At 50.4% G+C, this 24,554-nt stretch overlaps 2 protein-coding genes across 2 annotated transcripts in view; both read left to right on the forward strand.

The window, feature by feature from the left end:
- The window catches only part of LOC116436931 (zinc finger protein 79-like), a 509,410-nt gene that overhangs the window by 407,845 nt on the left and 77,011 nt on the right, over positions 1–24,554 (forward strand). The gene's annotated exons all lie outside the window — the stretch shown is intronic.
- On the forward strand, positions 14,585–15,985 carry LOC116436914 (olfactory receptor 14J1-like). Its single transcript, XM_032094362.1, has one exon. It carries the CDS (start codon positions 14,802–14,804, stop codon positions 15,762–15,764), a length of 963 nt encoding a protein of 320 aa, XP_031950253.1. The 5' UTR covers positions 14,585–14,801; the 3' UTR covers positions 15,765–15,985.

The raw sequence follows: 24,554 nt of genomic DNA on the forward strand, positions 1-24,554 counted from the left end.
CAGGAACAGGACATAGCCTGACATCCCTTCAGGAATGTGGGATACCCCAGAACCCACTGAGGAACGGGGTCCCCCCGGCCTCATCATGCCCAGCCTTCAGCTGTCTCAGGCAGAGCCCATCCCGCCCTCAGCAGCCCCAGCCCAGCCCAGCCCAGCCCTCGTGGGCAGGAAGCCCCAATGGCCGAGCCGGCCTGGGACACTTGCAGGGATGCGGGGGCAGCCGCAGCTTCTCAGGCCAGCCTGTGCCAGGCCCTGAGTGCCCTGCCAGGGAACCATTGCTGCCCCACATCCCATCTCAGCCTGCCCTCGGGCACTGGGAAGCCGTTTCCTAGGGCCCGTCCCTGCAGGCCCTTGGCAAGAGTCTCTCTCCCCTGACACTTTACTATGCCGTAAATCCAGTCCCTCCGGATGGGAGAGAATTTACTGAAAGTCCTTCCAAGGAGTTTGAGAGATAAACCGAGACATCTCCTCTAGTTTCAATGCTTTCAGATAGTTGTTTATTAAGTCTTATCAGAGGAACAGAGCCACTAGCGTGACCCAGGTACAGCATAGAAGGAAGAAAAGTAGGAGTGAGACTACCTATCAAGATTTACTGTACTAGTTTGAAAACAAACTAGTGGGAGACATCAAGTCAGAATAACAATTTAATAGGGAAATAAAAGGAGGGGGGAAGAAAAAATAAAGGTGGATAACACTGGGTTAAACTAACAGAGTTAGGATACAACGTGGCACCCTGTTAGTCAGGGTGGTGGTAGCAGTCTGGTAGAATGGTGGCTGCAGTCCTCCTGAAGCGGCGATCCTGTAGAAAAAAGGGTCTGCTCCTCCTCAGAAGGTCCAGTGGTGGCTATGTAGCTCCTGTCCTCTGGAAATCCAGTGGAAAGGGTTGTCTCTGGTGCTCAGAGTCTCAGATTATATCCACGATGGGATGCTTGGTTCCTCCCTCTGGGTGGAGCATCTCACAATGGGGTAATGAGTCATGAGGCCAAGTGTTGATTAGGCTCATTAACAGAAGATAGTCCGGAGGGAGTTATCTCTGAGTCATGGGGCAGGACAATGATGGGCCATTAACAGCAAGATAGTCTGGGGGGAGGAGGCAAGGAAACACTGCCCCACCTGATTTCAACGGCTGATGGGGATGGTAATAGAATACACTGCAACCCAGGACATTTACACAGCCTTTTAAAGATATTGTAACCAATAGTTACTAAAAATGTACATTATTTTCACTTTCCTACCAATTATTTGGAAACACGACTAGGAACTGCGGAATTTTCCATCTAATCATTCCAAACTACCTTTACTGCAGAATATGGAGTAGTAGAGGAAGGAGAAGAAGGTCTAGAGAACAACAACAATCCTCCATTTTGACATTTTTTACTCTTATCTATGTACTAAAAAGAGAAGCCTAAAACCTCTAAATTTTTCACCGTGACCATCTTACATAGTAGTCTATCACCTAATTCACACCGCTGTATTTTCTAGTTGTTGTTTGACTGTTGATAATTTTTTCCAAGGTTTGAAGCTAAAACAGTGTTGTTCAGGGGGGTAAGAACCCTTAAAAACAGGCAGAGAAATATTCTTGGCACTCTGGGCTCCTACGTCACCCAGCAATTGCTGCTTGTCCCTGCTGCTGGGCCCAAGCTGGAAGTTGATTTTCTGCCACTGGCCCAGGCCCAGCCCTGAGCCAGGGCCAGGACCTTGCCCTGGAGCTCTGCGGGCGCTGCGTTTGTGCGGCTGCAGTGCAGCAGACGCAGCTCGGAGCTGCCCTTTGTGTCCCTGCCGGCAGCTGGCAGAGCTGGCGGGGCCGGGCCAGGGCCGGGCCAGCCCCGGCCTTCCCGGCTCTGGGACACAGCGGCGGCAGCCCCAGCCTTTCATCCCTGCACACGCTCCCACACAAGCCTCCAGAGCCGCGGCCACGCAACGCAACTGACCGGCCGCTGACCCCCCAGCCTGGCCTGATGGCCATTCCTCTGCCCACACCTCGGCCAAGCTCCCCTTGGCCACCTCCTGAGCCACAGTGCCACAGACAAGTGGCACATACAGGTACAGAGCTCTGCCCAGAGCTGGCAGGGAACGTTCATTAAACATAAAACCACCAAGAAAAAGAGAACTCCCCCCAGCAGAGCTGTTCCCTCCTGCAGTAGTTACACCTGCACACCCACAGCACCTGAGACTGCAAGCAATGAGCATTCCCTGGGCACATCTGCAGCCAAAGCAGCTTGAGGACAGCCTTGCAGCAGGACTGCTCTCAGCTGAGCCAAAAAGGCCCCTCTGACAGCTCTATGATTCACCCCAAACCAGGCCAAGAGACACTTCCCAGACAAAGTCCAAGAAAGTTTTTGCACAGTCCATTGTGACCTGCACTAATTTCCTCGGGAATGCGTACCAGTTCCCAGTGGGCACACCTGTAGGCAACACTTGGCAGACATCCCACCTCAGCCAGGCCAGGACTGCTGTGCTCATTCTCTGTCCTCGGAGATGATTGTGAGGCAGATGAGGGATCTTCGGACCGTTTCTTACACCACCCCGTGACTCACGATTGTCGTCAGGAGCGCTCCATCAGCACGATTTCGTAGTGTTGTTGTGAAGTCTTCAAGACTCGTCAATGTTGGTAGCATATCCCAGAAAAGGATAGAGAAAATAAGAAAAGAGAAAGAAAAGGAAAAAGAAGGAAAAAGAAGGAATAAGTAATTTTTAATTAAAATACACATGTAATTTTTTAATCACGTCTTATTTTAATACTTGTGTAGTTCGTCTCGTGTCAATAACCTTAGGGGTGTCCACAGTGGATGGGATATTGACCAAATTGTGCACATCTATTATAGATGTCAATTGTGTTAACCGTTTTAACATTCTGCAATTCATGATGTATAAAATTGCTGATAAAACAAACCCAATCAAAACTAAAATCAAGAGAACAATGATGGGATGACACAATTTGTTCAGGACACCTGTAGCAGTAGGTGACCACCCAAAAGGAGTATCCCACCAGCTGTGTCCAGCATCTTTCTTTCCTCTTTCTAGAATACTATGTATTTCTTTCACATTGTGATGAACAGTTACCAAGGTTTTCTGTCCGTTTTTCTTGATCTTTTCCAAAATTTCAATGAAATCATGGTGAAGCAACAATTGCTTTACCAAAGTAAGGTTCATTCCAATAGGGGTAGGCAATAATTGGTGGATCAGTGTGTAATTGGACTGTAAAAGATGATAAGAAGTAAGTGGGGCTAAATAAGAGAAATCACATCCTGTGATTTTATTAAAGTTACACACACAAAAATTTGGATGATTTTTAGCATCTACTACTAAATTTTCTATAAATACCTTATCACAAGCAGTTCTTAAGCATGCACAGCCATTGCCTATATACACACTATATACACAAGCACTGTTTCAGGAATCTTGTTAGGATGAATTTCAAAATTACAGATATTTTGTTCTGTGTCCAAACAAATGTCTTGAGCTCTAATTGCATTACTTTCACAGATGAACACTTGTTGTTCCTGGACAATACAAGTTTCCAAATGAACAGTTTGCCACTTCTCACCAATTTGACGGGCCCATTCTCTGTGCTGGAAAGGGCAGAGAACAGCTCTATCATGGTTCAGCCCCAATGCAACGATGGGGAATATCAAATGCACTGAAGCATTACGTATGGTTAGTACAAAGGCTGTGGCTGTGTTTGTGAGGGGATCGTAGGTAAAATTCACTAAATTCCACCAGGATTGGAATTCTCTTTCAAAATCAGTGGCACCGTCCCAGATTATTTTCTGAATTTCAGTAGGAAAAGTGCCTTCTTTGCCTTCTCTTATAATTGAGGCAGCAACTGACTGCATCCACAATTGAGCCTGGATGCAGCTGAGAGCCAAAGAAATGTTGTTTTGTGTAGCACCGAGCATGTCAATTATCAATCTGTGGTCATTCACATTTACCTTTTCCCAATTTGGTAATATGGTTGATAACAACCACTGATAGCTTCCCAAGGCTAATAGGGATGACTGCAGTGGTTGTTGTATTTTAGTCAAATCTGTAGTTGTGGCAGCCAATTTATTCATTAGTACATCTGAATCAATACTGTTTAAGATTCCAATCCTGTTCCCACAACACCAGTTATGCCTCTTTGCGTTCGTTTCTTAGAAGGGTTCCGCTTTTGCAGCCAGGTTGTCCACCCCTCGAAGGAAGTTTGCAGGAAAGGTGAACAAGCTGGCTGAATTTCTGAGACATTGTTTTGCATCAGCAACTTGACTTGTTTAAGGGACCATGCTGGATTGAACAGTATTTGTTGTTGGCCTGTTTTTGTGATTATACATGGTCCAATTTCAAAAATTCTTGGGCTTAGCACGACCGGTGGTTGGGTGGCAGGTATTGCAACATTGACTTCGAGTTCCCCCCAGTATTTTGTATTGTTTTTACCACACATGACTTTATGGGAAAATTGTACAGCAATTAAGTTTAGCCAACAATCTTGGTTTTGAATTTCACAAAACAAAACACAACCGTGAGGTCCAATGCTATAACTGTGTATAGGTTCGGTAAATGATCCATCAGTTAATCTATATCGTATTGTAACATCGTCACCTCGGGTTACCATAAAGGGAGGAAAAATGTTATTCTTGTCATCCAACCCAAGGAGGGTGCTTATATCATGATATGTGATTACTGCACTCAGTATGGGCTTTGCTACAGCGTTGATTTTGAATTTATAAGTTAAACCTTTCAGACTTGGCTGATCTGCTGGGTTATTTTGCCAATTGCATGTTACATAGGCAGGTTTGGTTAAGGTAAAGTTATACCAGCAGTCAGTTGGTTTGTTTTTGCAAAGCTTCGTGATTTCAACATTGTTGGTACTGGGGTCTAAGGTGTAGTTACCGACATTCTTCTGACAACAACACAGGATGAAGGGGGTTTGTTTGTCACACACCCACTCCATTGTATGGCAGAGTTTGGCCGTAATGTTGGGGTGCAAATCACTTTTCCCATCTGGTTTTAGAAAATTTCCAGCAATTGCAATGGTGGAAGCTTTCTCGTAGAGAGATCCTTCTACTTTTCTGCAACCTACCTTAATTTTTTCACCAATTGTTCCATTTAGGATTCTAGTCCAATCCTTCAAGTCCCATCCCCATTCACTTGGACGGTATACCTCAAGAGTCGTGGAGTACTGCAGTGGCTGGGTTCGGGCAATGATCTCTGGGATGGGATCCTAGAGCACTGGTGTACCTAATGGTAGCTTCCGACCATGGCCACTCAGCTGGTTTTTGGCCCTGGTGTTGTGGTAGGATGCAGAAAAGTATCACTAGTCTTATCATGGTTTATGTGGTCTTCTTCATGTCCCTCGGAGTTCTTCTGTGAAAAGTAAACACAACAGAGTCTGCCACCAAAAGGCAGAAAATTAGAATGATGGAATTATGCAGCGTGTATGTATCCGATGCTCTCTCCCTAGGGCATCAGAGGCTACCCATGCATATTTATTCAGAGGGGTTTTTTGCACTAGTGGTACTTCTCCTACAGTAGGGAGGTCTACCAAAACAGGTTGTCCAGGGTAGTGTGCAGGATTCTTAGGATCATTTGGTCCCTGTAGTGAAGGAATTATGCTTGGAGCTATTGGGCAAAAGGCAGTGATTTTGGGACACCCGTTTACCCCCCATCTATCATTCACACCTTTCACAGCTTCCCATAGCTGAACATCCCAATTTCCCTCCTGTGGTTTCAAAAGTCGTTTCAGGAGACCATTGGTCCTTTCTACAATGCTGTTAGCTTGAGGGTAGTAAGGGGTGTGAAAAGTCCATTTAATCCCTTCACCTTTTGCCCAGTTCTGTACAACTTTGGCAGTAAAATGAGACCCATTATCAGACTGAATTTCTTGTGGTTTTGGGAAGGTTCCAAACCATCCCTGCAATGCTTTGACAGTGTTATCTCCTGTAGCTCTTTTAAAGGCATCAGCCTGGACTAACCCAGATCTAATCTCTACTCCTACTAGCACAAAGTGTTTACCTCCTGACCCGTTAAAGGGGCCGATATAATCTACCTGCCACACGTCCCATAAGCCTTTACCCTTTCTTAAATGCAGAGGGTCGTCTTCCAAAGGGTGTCTTTCAGGCCATATGCGGCATTGTTCACAGGCTGATATGCATGTTTTACACATTTCTCTGGTAACAGACCAACCACGAGCAAGGGCTTCTTTGTACAAATCTTTTGCACCTGTGTGTTGTCTTTTTACGTGCAACCATTCTAAGAAGTGCTCCCAGTCCTCTGGAATCTGATCTTTTTCACAGGACTTAGTCTTGTTAATTCATCAGCTTTATTGTTCACTCTCCTGCTGCATTTCCATCTGTCTGGTGAGAGGCTACCCACCCCATGGCAAAATTCCCTTGACTTGAAATATTTGGAATTTCTTTCCACTTCTCCTTTTGCCATACTGGGATTCTGTTAACTTCCCAATCATTTTGCTGCCAAAAAGGAAGCCACTCAGTCCATCCCTTAAACACAGCATAGGAATCGGTGTAGATACAGACAGGAGAAATATTCTGTGCCTCACATTGGAAAACACTCCAAACAGCTATCAGCTCACCAGCTTGGGCGCTGCCTTCCCCCTCTGTGATAATTCCTTCACCTGAGGAGGTGTGGAGGGCTACAGCCTTATATTTCCACACCTTTCCTTCTTGCTTGGCAGAAATATCTGTAAACCAAGAACTTGCTGACTGTTCAGGGGAAAAAGGAGGGGCTACTTTAATGACTGAGGCAGATTTGTCTTGGCTGCTACTGTCATGGGTTAGCAAGCATAGTCCCGGAAGTGATATTCTTGCAAAGGAGTGCTTACAGCTTTCCCCATTACCTGACAGAACCTATCAGCTGGCCAGTTTGAATATGGACAATTCTTTAAGCCACTTAAAGTTGTGACCGCCTCTGTAATCCACACTTAAGAATAGACAAACTCCCCCCCAAGCTCTCTCTCTCTCGTTTCCAGTGCTGGGACAGGTGGCTGCGGGGCCTGAGGGGGGGCTGGTGGGCCCGGCCCGGCCCTGCTCGGGCCAGGCCGGGCCGGGCCACGGCTCCAGGATGACCCCCCCCCAGCAGGGCTGTGGGCAGCCAGAGCGGCTTGGAACCGTCCTGCCCCTCCACTGCGGCCAAGATTTCAGCAAAAGCGGCACCGGCACTGCTGTCCGGCGGAGGTCAGGTGACCAACAGCGATAAGGGACATTCCAGCTGCAGGGCCGAGGTGAGATTAACCCTTTTATTGCTGTGACGAGCTGAAAACCTGAGGGAAGAGAAAGAGGAGATGCTTAAAGCTGAAATTCTGTTGTGAAGCTATGATATGTCAGAGTATCCCGTTGTAATTTCATGAAGATATGGGGGGTGGAGTGTTCAGCTCGTAAGCAAAAGCACCTGCGCTGAGATAAACAGATGCTGATGCAGCTGTAATTTCATGAGAAGTTTGGACAGGGAGGGATGGAAGCGATGAGGACTTTTGCTCCAAATGGGAAAGGAGAAAACCTCAGTTCCTAGAGATGCTCCCAGAGATAGTCCTAAAGATGAAAATGAGGAAGACCCTTTGCTCCCAGGGAAGGAGAAGGGCCTCTGTTCTTAGAGATGAAATGCTCCCAGAGATGGGTGAAGAGAACTTTTGTTTCTGAACAGTTCAACCTTAAAATTGTACCCCAAAAAACTTCAAGAGTGGACCCTCGAAAGCAGTTGCAGGAAAAGCTGCAAGTCGGGGGGAGGGACTCACGTGCGAGCAGAGAGACTCCTCTTCCTAAATGGACTGAACAAAATTATTTGGAAGTGGGCAACTGTCTCATTGTGATAATGTTTTCATAGCACGAGCAAGAAGAGACTCCTCTTTCTAAATGGACTGAACAAGGTTATTATGGAAGTGGTAAACAGACTGAACATCTTAAGGGTTGTCTTTTTACATTGTCAGTGGGAGAAGGGAGGAAGGTGGGGGGAGGAGGAGAGTTCTGAAGGTGTGGTACAATATTTTTTCCCTTCTTTTAAGTCTGTTAATAAACTTCTTTATATTCTTTCAAGTTTGGTGCCTGCTTTGCATTTCTCCTAATTCTTATCTCACAGAAGATAAACAGTAATGAGTATTTTGGACCAAACCACTACAGCTACCCAAGTTTTCAGCTTCTTGGATTGCCAGAGCTTTTACAGCTCCTTCAGTTATTGAGAAGACGCTACAATCATGTTCAATCTGAGCGTACCACTCCCTTACTGAGGCCCTCTGGGCCACCCCGTCAGGTGGGGGGGTCCCAGTAGAGACTGCCTTAATAACTTTGAAAGGGCCTCTCAAAACAATTGGTTGTTGTCGTGCAATCTTCTCCACTTCTATGAGAGCTGAGCTAACTACAAACAATCCTTTCTCCCAGGTAGTGTACCTTTTTTTCAGCATCTTTGAAGCCACGGGAGTAAAAACCAACAGGCCTCATCTGACCCTCAGGACCCCGCTGCCATATGTGTACTGACAGCCCTGAGGAGGCAAATCCCCATTTCACCTGAAAAGCATCTGTAGGATGAATAGGGCCCAGGGCTTGGTGAGCTGTTGCTTCAAAAACCAACAATTGCAATGCTTCTTCTTGAGAAGCAGTCCATTCCCATTTTACCCCTTTTCTCACCAAGTTATAAAGAGGGCTAGCAATTACGGAAAAATCTGGGATGTGTTTTCTCCAGAACACTAATAATCCTAAAGCATGTTGGAGATCTTTTTTGGATTCAGGCATTTTAATCTAATCTAAAGAGTTTAGGGTATCAGGTGGGATACATGTCATACCGCCTTTCCACCAAATTCCCAAAAATTTTCACTTTATGTGAAGGGTTTGGATTTTTTCTGAGGGCATTTGCAAATCAAGGCTTTCTAAGTGGGAAATTCTTTTCTGTTGGGTATTTCTCACTTCTTCTATTTCATCTCCTCCCACAAGGATATCATCAATGTATTGATGAACAGCCTCATTGTCAGCTTTGGGTATTTTTTCTAACTCTTGGGCTAAAGCGTGATGAGCCAGGGTGGGGGAATGTTTGTACCCTTGGGGAAGCCTAGTGAAAGTGTGTTGCTGTCCTTCCCATGTGAAAGCAGAACAGTCCATATCTTCCGGCTGTAAAGGTATCATAATAAACATGTCTTTGACATCTATAGTTGCCATGATTGAATGAGCCTTTTTTGAATCAATGTTATTAATTCTGCTAGATTTGGGACAGCTGCTGTGAGAGGGTCTGTGTTGGCATTTAGCCTGCGAAAATCTATTGTCAGCCTCCACTTCCCATTAGGCTTTCTCACTGGCCACACTGGAGAATTGAAAGGAGAATGAGTATTAACTATTACTCCTTGTTCTCGTAGCTCCTGTATCACTGGCTTGACACCCTCTTTGGCACCCAGGGGGAGGACGTACTGTTTCACATTAGTTACTTTGCTGAATGGTAGGGAGGGTGCAGCTTGGAGCAGTCTGATGTTAAAATGTGGTGTGGCAAAAGACCACAGGAGACCTCTGAGTCCTCCCACTGCCTCCCAACGAGAGCATTAATCCCTAATAAATTGGTTGGAATATCTCCAATCACCATATGAATAGAGAGTTGGTTTTCCTCTCCAGGCAAAGTGAGCTTGACTAGGGCCACATTCATAGATTCTGTTGTTCCTAAGGCATTTAAAACACAATATCGGTTCTTTGTTGGAACAATTGCACACCTCTGGGCATCTTTCTTTGTCAGTGCAGAAATTTGTGCCCCAGTGTCAATCAGAAAAGTTAGAGGTGCCCGTTTAGGGCCTGTAATAGCTGTGACCAATATATCTCCTATTTTATTTTTAGTGAGCATTCTCAGGTATACCCATGCTCCGTCTCTTCACCCACTGACGGGAATGGAGGGTCTAGTTTCCCTGGTTTTGAGGAAGAAGTTGCTTTGGCTCACTGCACGGATTCTGAGGGAGAGGTTGCTCTGACTCACTGCCCACATTCTGAGGGAGGAGGGGTGCACTGGATTGAATTGACGGATTCGGTAGAATGGGTTTTCAGCAGTGCCAGTTAGACACTACCTTACTCAATTTATCAAGGGGTAAGCCATCCATCATATCTCTGGGGACCCCCTTTTTGATACCTAATAACCACCAATGCTGACGCTTAGGGATCTGTTTTACATTCTCTGGCTTTTTGCTATGAGGAGCCCTAATGTACCTGACACCTTTTGTTTTGTCTGATTTTTCCTCTGGGATTTTTATAGGTCCATATTTTCTACTGTAATTAATCAGATCTTCTGCAACCTCACTCCATGTCCAAACTTTGCGATCACCGGCAGGTGAATTCAATTGTGAACCTGGTGGCTGAGAGGGGGTTGAGTATGGAGTAAACCCAGGATCGGTAGATGCAGTTTGGTCGCTCAAGTTTCCAAGGAATCTATCCAGCCTTTCTACGGGACCTACAGCTGCTATGGTTTTTTGAAGGACAATTGCTGTAGGTTTGAGTGATTCTGGAAGGCCTCGAATTAAAGAGGTCATCAGTTCAGGTTTAACAGGTAATTGCGTGGGAGATTCATATCCAGGAGTTAATTTCCTTTCATGGATCATTTGCAGACAGGCGGCTTTGTGGACGCTTTCTACAAGTTGATCAGGGGTACCAACTATAGCTAAAGGGTCTCCCCTTTCTAAAGGATTGAGTCCCCCGGCCCAGAAAGCTGCACGCTGAGTCAGGGACCATGTGTTACATTTGTCTCCTGTTGTTAAGAAAACTCCATGTCCCCAATATGCACTGGCCTCCTGTTAATAGGATTTGGTCTCCTCCGGTGAGAGACACTTGGAAAACATATTCCATCTCAGATTCGTGGGGGAGCCACCCATACTCCTTTTTTAACCTAGCCAATTCAACAGCAGTGTATGGTATTTGTTTAGTGGTGATATGTGGTTCAAAATCTTCATCATTGCTATAATTATATTCTGTTTTAATCAGAGGTCTCATACGAGGGCAGCAGTTTTCCCTACAATTTTTCACTAGCACTAGTTCTTCCTGGGGGTATATTTGATTAATGTGAGAATTTCCTTTTCCTCTGTCTCTTTTGGTGAGTCAGCATTCTTTGAATTCTTAGAATATTCCTCTTTTAAAGCAGCCCACAGCAAATGATTTTCATTCCTTTCTTCATCTAATTGTTTCTGTAAAATTTCCACTAGGTTTTGAAGGGAATCTATGATTGCTTTTTCTTAACTGCATCGCTTAAAGCGGTGATCTATAGCTGTCGTAAGGCATGCTCCCAAAACGGAGCAGATTATGGTTTTATTTCAGCCAAATTTAAACTTTGTTTCATGTTGTAATGAACATATTCTATCAGTCACACTCTCCAAATTAAACTAGTTATTTTGAGCCCATGCTTCCCCTTCCGGAGAGGGCTGGGCATTGTGTTTTGCTAGCAGAGCATAAAATGCTGCTTTATCTTTTGCACTGGGGTTTTCAGTCATTTTATGAAGGGATCAAAACCACTACAGGGAGGTAAAACTTAATTATACACTGACACAGCTTCACTGTGTCTCCCTTCGCTTCCCTGGGTGGGTGAAGAGACCAAATCTGCCTGGGAGGTCCTCCTTCAGTTACTTATGGTTGTCTCTTCGCTACACCAAGCAGTCCAAATTCACACACACCCAACAAAAAAAACACAGTTCCCCCTTTTACACTAAGAGATCTTTTTGTGAAAAATCTGAAGACAGAGCCCTCAGCTGAGTATGGGGTGCTTTTCACCCAGGCGTGTGCAGTTTGCGGGAAATTCGAGTCACCCCCCTTGCTTTCTAGACACCGCTCACCCTTTTCGGGGTGTCGGGGTGGGTGCGGCTGGAGTGAAACGTCCTTCCCCTACTACAGATTACACACAACCTTGCAGCCCCTTCTGTCTGTCAGAAATCCTGTCTGTGACACCAGTTTAATGTCACGATGCAAGCGGGGGTCGTGATGGTTCGTTTATTGATCTCAGAGTGCAAAAGGACACAAGGGATTTCAGTTTTAATCAGAACAGTGCACCTTTATTAAGTGCCCACAACACGGTAATGCGACAGAGGAGAGAAAGAGAGAGAGAAAGAAAAACAAAGTAAAAGAGCAGAGAGGAGGAAAAGGGGGGGAATAGCTACCAACGGATGAGACGAAGTCCTTGTGGTCTCCTGCCAATAGATTTGCCTTCTTTCTGTGGGGAGATCTCGAGCTCAGTTATTTCAGAAAGTCCCTTTATAGTCCTCTTCAGAAGTGAGGGGCAACTGGCCAAGAGGCGGGAAAATCTACAGCCGTTGTTATGGGGCCCGTTTCTTTGGGAAGCAGCTACAGGACAGATGTATAGGACAGGTGTACAGGACAGGTGTACAGGACAGGTCATTCCTTTCCGCTTCAGCGCAGTCCTTCCTGCCTGGGCAGCGAGAATGGCGCAGTCCATTGTGACCTGCACTAATTTCCTCAGGAATGCGTACCAGTTCCCAGCGGGCACACCTGCAGGCAACACTTGGCAGACACCCCACCTCAGCCAGGCCAGGACTGCTGTGCTCAGCCTCTGTCCTTGGAGATGATCGTGAGGCAGATGAGGGATCTTTGGACCGTCTCCTACAGGCTGGGAAGGGGCTGAGAAGTGACTGCAGGAGAATCACTCCCAGCCCCTGGCACAGGAAGCCTCTGGCTGCAGGACACGGCAGCTGCAGCTCCTGGAGAGATCTCCTAAAGCTGCAACATCCCAGTGCCTATGGATTCTGTGAGTACAACCCAGAGCATCTCGAGTGCAGGGGAGGTGAAATGCTCATGAGGCTCTGACAGGCTGAGGGTTTCTGATCACTCCCAGAATATTTCCAATGCAAGGATTTTGATAGAAATGAGGAAATTTCCTGAGACTTTGTTTTCAGTTTCCTACCATTGGAGAATGGCGGGGAGGGAGGATAAATATTAAAGGTATTACTAATTTTGTCAGGTCCCTGGGACATCTGAACTGTTACTCTTAGTGATCAGCAGGTGCACAGGAGATGCCTCATGTGCTTTCAGCCACTCCTGTGCCCATGGACAGCATCAGCATCACCTTGGCTGGACCCATCAGGCTCAGTCTGAGCTGTGCTTTCTCCAAGCTGCAAGCAGAACCTGCCCCCAGCCAGTGCCCTGCACACAGGCAGATTTCTGTAGGGCCAAGGAGAATGCACAGAGATTTGAGGTCTGTGAGTGCTGGCAGGGAGAGATCAGGCACAGGGAAACAGCTCCAGGAGGAAAACTCCCAGGAAGGAGAGATGAGATCAGGGAAGGAGAGAAAACAAACCCAGAAATGTGTCAGGGAGAGTTTAGAGATTCCCACAGGATCCCCTCCAGTGCAGCCCCTCCCTCTGAAGAAGCCCCCTCCCTCCTGTGCCCCCCAGCCAAGCCTCCGCCCTCAGGGCCGGGGGTCCAAGGTGTGAAGCTCCTCCTGGGCAGACAGAGCTGCAGCAGAGCCGTGGGGCAGCTCTGCAGCCCTGGGCCCAGTTCCCTCTGCAGAGCACAGGGCTGGGAGCAGCTGCCCGGCCCTGGGGGCTCTGGGAGGGGGCACAGCTGGCTCAGGGTGACGCTGGCCCCAGTGCCCGGCTGTGGGCAGGGCTGTCAGTGCAGCCAGGGCAGCAGCTCAATCTCCCTTCGTCCAGTGCCAGCTCTGGGCCTCTTGGCTCTCTCCCCAAGGTTTCCTTCCAAGCTGAGAGTTTCCTCCAGGAACCAAATCTGTCCTAGAGCATCTTTGTGTTATCTGAAAGGCCCAGATAGAGGAGAAAAGCAGAGATGCTACAAGTGTGAAAATGCTGTCAGGTTGGTGAAATGAGCCAGGTGTGTCCTCGGCTACAAATGTGGTGCTGAGACCTTGAGAGAGGGACGGACATTTGGGGGTCTGTGGTGGATCCATCTGCTCCCAGCAGCACCTGGTGATCTTTAAGGGAAACATGGGAGGCTGAACATTCTGCATTTGAGAAAAGTGAAACAGAGAAACTCTGTGTCCTGGGTTGCAGTGTATTCTATTACCATCCCCATCAGCCGTTGAAATCAGGTGGGGCAGTGTTTCCTTGCCTCCTCCCCCCAGACTATCTTTCTGTTAATTGCCCATCATTGTCCTGCCGCATGACTCAGAGATAACTCCCTCCAGACTATCTTCTGTTAATGAGCCTAATCAACACTTGGCCTCATGACTCATTACCCCATTGTGAGATGCTCCACCCAGAGGGAGGAACCAAGCATCCCATCGTGGCTATAATCTGGGACTCTGAGCACCAGAGACAACCCTTCCCACTGGATTTCCAGAGGACAGGAGCTACACAGCCACCATTGGACTTCCTGAGGAAGAGCAGACTCTTTTACTACAGGATCACTGCTTCGGGAGGACTGCAGCCACCATTCTACCAGACTGCTACCACCACCCTGCCTAACAGGGCGTCAGGTTGTACCTTGACTCTGTCAGTTTGACAGTGTTTTTCTTTTACTTTTTTCTTCCTTTTCTTTTACTTTTTTCTTCCTTTTCTTTAATTTCCATTAAATTGTTATTCTGACTTGGTGCCTCCCACTGGTTTGTTTTCAAACTAGTACACTCTGAACGGGTCAGAATGACAGAGCATCTCCCCTGAGTCTCCACTCATCATCTTGCCTTGCAAAAGTTGCTCTGTTCTCCCTGAGGGCAGCAGAAATGCTGAGGGCTTCTGATACCCAAGAATACCAGGAGAGATATGGGAGAGCTTAAAAACAAAAACCTCAGAACTCTTAAACACAAAAGGGTGTCTGTGTGTGTTCCAGGGAGGGTGGATGGGAAATGGCTTTGATTGTGGTTACAGACATCTCCTCTAACTCTTCACTGTCTTTTTCTCCATGGCAGAACACAATGCCTGGACACAGCCAATGTCCAACAGCAGCTCCATCAGCCACTTCCTCCTGCTGGCATTGGAACACACGCGGCAGCTGCAGCTCCTGCACTTCTGCCTCTTCCTGGGCATCTCCCTGGCTGCCCTCCTGGGCAACGGCCTCATCATCAGCGCCGGAGCCTGCGGCCAGCACCTGCACAGCCCCATATTCTTCTTCCTGCTCAGCCTGGCCCTCACCGACCTGGGCTCCATCTGCACCACTGTCCCCAAAGCCATGCACAATTCCCTCTGGGGTACCAGGCACATCTCCTACTCAGGTTGTGCTGTTCAGGTGTTTCTGTTTGTCTTCTTCATGGGAGTAGAGGTTTCCCTCCTCACCATCATGTGCTACGACCGCTACGTGTCCATCTGCAAAGCCCTGCACTACGGGACCCTCCTGGGCAGCAGAGCTTGTGCCCACATGGCAGCAGCTGCCTGGGCCAGCGCCTTTCTCTACGCTCTCCTGCACATGGCCAATACATTTTCCCTGCCCCTGTGCCAGGGCAATGCCCTGGGCCAGTTCTTCTGTAAAGTGCCCCAGATCCTCAAGCTCTCCTGCTCACACTACAAGCTCAGGGAACTTGGGCTCATCGCTGTCAGTGTCTGTTTGCTCTTTGGCTGTTTTGCGTTCATTGTTTTCTCCTATGTGCAGATCTTCAGGGCCGTGCTGAGGATCCCCTCTGAGCAGGGCCGGCACAAAGCCTTTTCCACGTGCCTCTCTCACCTGGCTGTGCTCTGTCTGTTCCTCAGCACTGCCATGTTTGCCCACCTGAAGCCCCCCTCCATCTCCTCGCCATCCCTGGATGCAGCACTGTCAGTTCTGTACTCAGTGGTGCCTCTGGCCCTGAACCCCCTCATCTACAGCCTGAGGAACCAGGAGCTCAGGGATGCCCTGAGGAAAATGATGACTGGATTTTTTCAGCAGCAATGAAGTGCCGGTTTTGTTCTCCACAGATGCAGTGTAACTCAGTGCAGGCCCAGCCTGTCTGCTCAAGTTTTTCAGAGTGGTTGTGTGTGTGCAGGGTTTCCTTTTTCATTTTGTGATAATGTTGTGCTCAATGAAACTTTATTTATCCCATCATCATCCCATTACTGGGATCATTCATCCTATTTATAATTCACTGCTTACACCTCGAATTTTGCCCACAGACAATGGAAATGAGGAATCACCTCCTCTGTGCACTTTAGCAAAATAAAGGATCCAGCAGCAACTTGTTGGTCAAAAATCCTACCTTTGAAACCTCCATCTGAATCTGGCAGGGCAGTGCCTGTGTGCAGAGGGGGAGAGAAGCTGAGTCCCAGCACAGCAGCAGGGCCAGGGAGCAGCAGCACTCGGTGCTTTCAGAGCTGCTCTGTTTATCCTTCCACGCTGTCCTTCTGTCCTTGTGGGAGTCCTCAGCTCTGGCTGCTGTGCTGCTGTCCTGCTCTGTGGCTGTCCTGTGAGCACAGGAGGGGTTGACAGATGTGTTATTTAAAAGTAGACAGCAGTGGCTGGAATTGCTGGGCTGATCAGTGAAGTTTTTCAGAATTTTATGGTCCTGGCATGTGAGTCACAGGTGGATCACAGCGAGTCCTGGAGCTGCCAACCTGAACATGAATAACAGAATGGACAAAGCTGCAGCTTAAACGTGACTTAAAAATAAATCCCCAGAGTGGCCAGCCCAGAGATCGTGGTCTGTGAACTGGAACAACCACATTACAACAGGGACTGCAGACCCACCAAAACCCCACCCAAACCCAGCTCAGAGGGGCCATGGTGGCCCCATGGCAACCACTGGGCACCAAAGCAGTGAAGCCATGGAAAGTGAGAGGCTCAGTGGCTGACATTTCTGTGGGACGGGGCTGTCGTGTGAGGGGTGGGGGCTTTAGATCACAGGGGAATCATTGCCCGGGGAGTTTTTGTTCAGGTCTGTAGTGCATTGATGCTGCCTGGACTGCAGGCACCCACCAAAGCTGCTTTCTCACTCCTGTCCACAGCTGGACAGGAGAGGGAAAATATAACAAAGGGTTCATGGGTTGAGATAAAGACCAGGAGAGATCCCTCATCCAACACCGTCCTGGGTAAAACAGGCTCAACTTACAGATATCAAGTGAATTTATTAATAACAAAATCAGAGCAGGATAATGAGAATTGAAAGAAGAGCTTTCAAAACACCTTCCCCCTCCCCTCCATCCTTCCCACCGATGGCGCCGGAGACAGGGAATGGGGATTGTGGTCAGTTCATCTCCCGTGGCTTCTCCCACTGCTCAGGGAGAGGAGTTGTTCCCCTGTGAGACCGTGGGGTCCCTTCCCATGGGAGACAGTTCTCTGTGAGTGTCTCTGACGTGGGTCCAATCTGACGAGCAGCAGTCCTCCCAAAACTGCTGCAGCGTGGGTCACTCTTCCATGGGGTCAGTTCTTCAAGGCCAGGCTGCTCCAGCCTGGGAGCAGGGCCCCTCTGCACCGGGTCTGCCCCTGGATCCCAGCCTCCTGCAGGCATCCACCCGCTCTGGCGTGGGCACCTCCCCCAGGGGCTGCGGGTGGATCTCTGCATCCCCCGGGGATCCCCAGGGGCTGCGGGTGGATCTCTGCATCCCCGTGGATCCCCAGGGGCTGCGGGTGGATCTCTGCATCCCCCATGGATCCCCGCATCCCCCGTGGATTCCCAGGGGCTGCGGGTGGATCTCTGCATCCCCCGTGGATCCCCAGGGGCTGCAGGGGCACAGCTGCTCCACCATGGTCTCACCACGGCCTGCAGAGGAATCTCGGCTCTGGCTCCTGGAGCACCTCCTCCCCCTCCTCCACTGCCCTTGGTGTCTCCCTGTTGTTTCCCTCACATGTTCTCCCCTCCTCCTCTTCTCTGACTACAAAAACACTGTGTCCCACTTTGTTTTCATTTCCTTCTGAAATCTGCTATCACAGAGGCGTTACCAGCCTCTCTCAGTGGCCCAGCCTTGGCCAGTGCCATGTCCATCTTCAGAGCCATTGAGGATCAGCTCTGCTGGACATGGTGGAAGCTTCCAGCAGCTTCTCACAGAAGCCACCTCTGTGGCCCCCCCACTACCAAAAACCAGGCCGTGCCCAACCAACACACACAGGAAGGAAAGCACAGAGCCCCAGTGCTCCAGGGCAGGTGAGAAGCAGCTCTTGCCATGCCAAGGCCAGCTGGAGCTGCCAGGCAGCCCAAGGAGCCCAAGGCAGCCAGAGCTGTTCCATGTTCCCTTGGTTCTGTGGGCCCTGCAGGGTCACAAAGGCCCCTCGGTTCTTTGGGGCCAGCAGTGCCACAGTGGCCCCTTGGTTCCATGGAATGCCACGGGGTCACAATGGTCCCCTTGGTGCCACCAGCCCTGCAGGGTCACAACGGCCCCTGGGTTCCACGAGGCCACGCAGGGTCACAGTGGTCTCCAGAGGAAGGGCAGCACCGAGCCCCAGGGTTTCAGAGGCAGATGAGACACAGCCACCAGAGGCCAAGGCCAGCCACATCTGTCTGTCCTGGCAGGTTTGTCTGGGAGCAGCCCTTGGATATTGGGAATTTGGGAGGTGGAATCCCAGTTTTGGCCATGGGCACCTTGTCGAGTAACGCAGTTTTGTGCTCGCTGCACGAGCTCTGGCGTGCCCTCGGTCAGAGAGAGTCCAGCTGCATTACTTCTGTGGGTCGCAGAAGTGACTTCAGCATCAGGAAAAGTGCTGCTGGCTGAGCTCGCTGGCTTCTTTGCAGAGGAGACACGGCAGGAGCTGATGATATCGGCTCACGTTAGTTTGGAGATAAAGGAAGAGAGAGAGGGTTCTGGTCTGGCTTCCAACAGGTTTATTGTCAGAAGTTTAGCAACCAGAACATGGCAATGATCTTAATCTGGGATCCTGCCGAGAGGCTTTTCCCTCAGTTTTAGAGGAGGATTGAAAACCGTGGGGAAAGGGGAAAACAACCAATGAGTTACAAGCCCGGGGGGAGGATACAATTCAACAAGAACTACTGGGAGATACAACAAAGAACCAGTGAACAACTGAGTAAGAGGGAATTCTCCCGAACAGGGAAAGGCAGTTTGGAGCTGGGCGCAGCCCTGGGGGGATGCGGCTTAAACTTCTGAGCCACCCATCGACCCACCCTGCGAGTCTGTGTCCTGGGGAAATTCCATCCACAGCAGGGTCTGGGGCTGATCGGCATCTCGCTGCCCCAGCCCAGCAGTGGGCTGGCTCATAGCAACAGCTGAGAAGGATGGGTTTTTTCCACATGAAAGAAAAGCACAAAGTCCAGGTGATTAGGAAGAAGATGAGAGGTGGCCACCATGGGCAAGGGCAGCCAGACCTGTCTCTCATGGCAGCTTTTGTCTGGGAGCAATCCTTGGATAGACAGAATTTGGGAGGTAGAATCTCAGTTTTGGCCATGGGTGTCTGGAGGAGAAGGATGGCTCTTTTCCTTAGGAAGGAAAGCATGGAGCCCCAGGTGTCGCAGCGGGGATTACTGCAACAAGTATATTTCAAACCAGGAGTCTTGTAGAAACGAAGTATATATGGACAGATTCGTGGTAGATGTTTCAGAGATGTTTATTTCTCCAGCCGCATGGCCGGGGCCCAGCTCAGGAACTCTGCAGTCACGGGACCCGAGGGTCCTTGGCGTTATCAGGGAACCCAAACCAACCAATGGGGAATGAATCTGAGCAGGGGCAGGGAAACCCCGTGTCTCCCCCCCCAGGGCCCCTCTCCCAGGGCTCCATGGCAGGGGGGAAGGGACCCCAACATCTCACCCATTTTATTTTAATAAAAGGAGAATGAAAACAACTGGATAAACATAACAAGAACAGTTTCAAGACAAAACAAGCCACCCTCCTGAGCCTTTAAATGTCCAAACAGATTCTGTGGAACATCTTCGGGCTGACAGAAGGGAGACAGAACTCTCCGGGCATCCTTTGTGGGGAAACTGAGGCAGGAGAGGGTTTAATTTCTTCCCTCCCCATTTCCATCCCGGAGAGGAATTGTAGGGAAATGGAATTGTATAGGGAAGCCATGGGGTGAAAAAACGGATTAGGAATAAACTGGGGGTAGGGTAAACTTAGGAAGGGGTTCATATTGGGTATAGGGTAAAAGGGGGAAGTAGGCTGTGGGTAGGGAAATTGCTGGGATGGATATTGTTTATAATTTTGTGCATAACGGCTGCCTTTGACTGGAATACCCCCAGGCCCAGTAACATTTGCTGCTTGTAAACCCTTCTTTCCTTGCACTATATCAAACTGTACAACTTCCCCATCTCCTACACTTTGCAGGTAATTTTTAGGGTTATTCCTTTTAATGGCAGTTCTATGGATGAATAACACATCTCGTGTTATAAACCCATAGTTGTTTTTAACATTGTACCATTTCACAGTTCCTGTGACTTTCGTGGCTACAACTGCTCCTATCACGTGCTTGCGTGTTCGTTGCGGCGGCTCCTCGCCCTCCGAGCAGCTCTGCTCCGGCTCGTGTCTGGGCTCTGTGCAGCCCTGCGTTGCCATTGCTGCTGGCCCCGCATCCTCTGAGAGGTTCCGCTCGGCCAACTCCACGCTGCTTTGAGTGTGGCCCTGTTTCGGCTCGGTGCTGTGCTGCGCTGCTTCTCCCTCCGCAGGGCTCTCCGAGCCGTGTGCTCAGAGCGGGCTTCCACGCCAATGCCCGGTTCCTGGCTGCTCGTGGCCCACGGCACCTGCGGCGCCTGCGGCAGCGCTCCCTCACTCGCGGCCGAGTGGCCGGGGACCCCGAGACAGGGATGGGGTCCGCGATAAGGTGCGCGCTCCCGAGGGGGCCGGGCGCATCCAGCGCAGGCACCTCTGCCGGCGTGTGTCACAGGGATGGCGGCCGCGTGGCCTCAGCTGCGGGACTATGGCCATCCTTTGCTTTAATAGGACCATATAAATTGCTCCTGAATAGCTTCACTGACCACCATGGATCCACGCAAGGGTTCAATCACTAATACACGTTCTGTTTGATCTTTCATCTCCCGCAAGATCTCGTCCCAAAAACACCCCTGACAAGATCCAGGAGGTTCAATATCAAAAAGTAACTCTCGAGAAATATAGGAGAAATTTTTGAAAAGCTAGTTAAAAAAAAGTCCTAGATCTCCCGGTTCCATAACTTTTTTGTTTTGTTGTTCAAGGATTCCTTTAACTTCTAGGTACATTTCTTTCTGTGGCTCAGAGAGCTCCATTTCCCACGATTCTTCCATAGTCCAGAGAGAATATCCAAACCAAGATGAGAAGAGAGAGGTCTAGAGTGGTTATTTTACTCACGAATTGTCCTCAGGGATTGGTATCTTGCTCGCATTCCTCCACCAGTTTGTCGCAGCGGGGATTACTTCAACAAGTATATTTCAAACCAGGAATCTTGTAGAAACGAAGTATATATGGACAGATTCGTGGTAGATGTTTCAGAGATGTTTATTTCTCCAGCTGCATGGCCGAGGCCCAGCTCAGGAACTCTGCAGTCACGGGACCCGAGGGTCCTTGGCGTTATCAGGGAACCCAAACCAACCAATGGGGAATGAATCTGAGCAGGGGCAGGGAAACCCCGTGTCTCCCCCCCAGGGCCCCTCTCCCAGGGCTCCATGGCAGGGGAAGAGACCCCAACACCCAGGAGCCCCAGGGCTCCTGAGCCAGCCCCTGCTGCCCCGGGAGGGAATTTGGGGAGGGGGCAGAGGGGGTGTGCAGCCCCCGCTGTGGGATGACCCCGGCCCAATGCCCTTCGTTCAGCACCGAGCTGGGCTTGGGGCCGCAGGAGGAAGAGGCCGATGAGAAGCAGATCCTGCAGGGGGGACAGGGCTTGGGCTCAGGGCAAGGTCCTGGCCTGCACACCTGGCTCAGGTGTGACCCTGCCCCGGGAAGGGAGCGGGACATTCCCATCCCCACGGATCAGGGCTGAGAGCAGCACTGGGACCACAGACATGGAAATACTGGGAGGGACTGGGACCACACTGAGGGCTACTGGGAGCTACTGGGAGCAACTGGGAATGACGGGTGTGTGCTGGAGGCAACTGGGATATACTGGGAATGAATGAGATCATGCTGGGGGCAACTGGAACCATGCTGGGGCAACTGGGGTGACTGGGAATGAGCATGCTGAGGGAAACTGGGAGCAACTGAGGGTGACTGTGTCTGTGCTGGGGGCCACTGAGGTCATACTTGCAGTGACTGGGACTGTACTAGGGACAACTGGGAGCAACTGGAACCATGCTGGAGGTAACTAGGATCGCACTGAGGGTGACTGAGATCATACTGGGAGTGACAAGGAGCATGCTGGGGGCAATTTGGACCATGTTGGGGGCAACTGGGATATACCGGGAGCAACTGGGACATCACTGAGGGTGACTGGGAGTGGCTATGGGCAACTGGAATCATGCTGGAAGCAACTGGGAGGAAGTGGCAGTGACCAGGAGCATGCTGGGGGCAACTGGGATATCCTGGGAGAGACTGGGAGTCACTGGGATCATGCTGAGAGTGACTGGAAGCGTGGCAATGGCCTGGGCTGGCTGATGTGGGGCCTCAGGGCGCGCAGGGAGCACTGTGACACTGTGGGGTCCCGGGAACTGTTATAAATGACCCAGATCCGATACGGAAATGAGTTCTTGAAATTTACTGAGAACTCAATAAAAATGGCAAAGCAAAAGGGGGCAGCGCTGGCAGCGTGGCTGGGTGCCAAAGGCTCGCCCACAAAATGGCCATCCTGCCATTTATACCCCTGAGATTGCAAACAGCTCTCTGTTCCGAGGTCCACTGGAGACTCCTCCTGAAAGCTCCCAGAGTCTTTCCATCTCTGGTTTAGGCGCTTTATATCCCAGCTGGGATCCCAAGACTGCTCCCAGTCAGGTACCTGAGGTGATTTTCCCCTTTTGAGGAGAAGAAGGAGGAGGAGGAGGAGGAGGAGGAGGAGGAGGAGGACAAGGAGGAGGAGGACAAGGACAAGGAGGACAAGGACAAGGACGAGGAGGACGACGAGGAGGGGGAGGACGAGGAGGACGAGGAGGAGGACGAGGACAAGGATGAGGACGAGGAGGAGGATGAGGAGGAGGAGGAGGAAGAAGAGGAGGACCAGGAGGAGAAGGAGGATGAGGAGCAGGACGAGGACGAGGAGGAGGACGAGGACGAGTAGTATGAGGGTGAAGATGAGGAGGGGGAGGAGGCGGAGGAGGAGGAAAAGAAGGAGGAGGAAAAAGGGGAGGAGGAGGAGGACAAGGAGGACGAGGACGAGGAGGAGGACAAGGACGAAGAGGAGAAGGGGGAGGAGGGTGAGGAGGACAAGGAGGAAGAGGAGGATGAAAATGACAAAGATGAGGGTGAGGATGAGGAGAAGGAGGAGAGGGATGAGGAGAGGACGAGGAGGACCAGGAGGACCAGGAGGACGAGGACAAGGACGAGGAGGACGAGGAGGAGGAGGAGGAAGAGGAGGAGGACGAGGAGAAGGAGGAGGACGAGGAGGATGACGAGGATGAGGAGGAGGACGAGGACGAGGAGGAGGAGAAGGAAGAGGACGAGGACAAGGACAAGGACAAGGACGAGGAGGAGGAAGAGGAGGAGGACGAGGAGAAGGAGGAGGACGAGGAGGAGGACGAGGACAAGGATGAGGAGGAGGACGAGGACAAGGATGAGGAGGAGGAGGACGCGGAGGACGAGGAGGAGGAGGAGGAGGAAGAGGAGGAGGATGAGGACGAGGAGGAGGAGGAGGAGGAAGAGGAGGAGGATGAGGAGGAGGAGGAGGAGGAGGAGGAGGAGGAGGAGGATCACGTGGATGAGGAGGAGGAGGCTGAAGAGGAGGAGGACGAGGAGGAGGATGAGGAGGAGGAGGAGGAGGATGAGGAGCAGGACGAGGACGAGGAGGAGGACGAGGAGGAGAACGAGGAGGAGGATGAGGACGAGTAGTATGAGGGTGAAGATGAGGAGGGGGAGGAGGGGGAGGAGGAGGAAAAGAAGGAGGAGGAAAAAGGGGAGGAGGAGGAGGACAAGGAGGACGAGGAGAAGGAGGAGGAGGGTGAGGAGGACAAGGACGAAGAGGAGAAGGAGGAGAGGGATGAGGAGGACGAAGAGGACGAGGAGGAGGAAAGGACGAGGAGGAGAAGGAGGACGAGGACGAGGAGGGGGAGGATGAGGAGGACGAGGACGAGGAGGAGGAAGAAGGATGATGAGGAGGACGAGGATGAGGAAGAGAAGGAGGACGAGGAGGACGATGAGGAGCACGACGAGGAGGTGGAGGATGAAATAGACGAAGATGAGCGTGAGGACGAGAAGAAGGAGGAGGGCGAGGACGAGGAGGGGGAGGATGAGGAGGAGGAGCACGAGTCGGGAGACAAGGACAATGAAAAGGAGAAGTAGGACGAGGAGGCGGAGAAGGATGAGGAGGAGGATGAGGACGAGGTAGAGGAAGATGACGAGGAAGAGAATGAGGAGGAGGAGGAGGAAGAGGACGAGGATGAGGTAGATGAGGAGGAAGACTAGGAGGAGGATGAGGAGTAGGAGAAGGAGGATGAGAAGGAGGAGGAGGGCGAGGAGGACCAGGAGAAGCAGGAGGAGGATGAGGACAAAGACGAGGAGGACAAGGAGGACGAGAATGAAGAGTAGGAGGACGAGGAGGAGGAGGACAACGAGAAGGAAAAGGAGGAGGAGGACGAGGAGGAGAAGGATAAGGATGAGGAGGAGAAGGAGGAGAACGGGGAGGAGGAAGACGAAGAGGAGGACAAGGAGGTGGAGGACGAGGAGGAGGAGGAGGAAGAGGACGAAGACGAGG

This window comes from Corvus moneduloides, chromosome 31, assembly GCF_009650955.1.
Source record: "Corvus moneduloides isolate bCorMon1 chromosome 31, bCorMon1.pri, whole genome shotgun sequence".
In the NCBI taxonomy this organism is placed as follows: domain Eukaryota; kingdom Metazoa; phylum Chordata; class Aves; order Passeriformes; family Corvidae; genus Corvus; species Corvus moneduloides.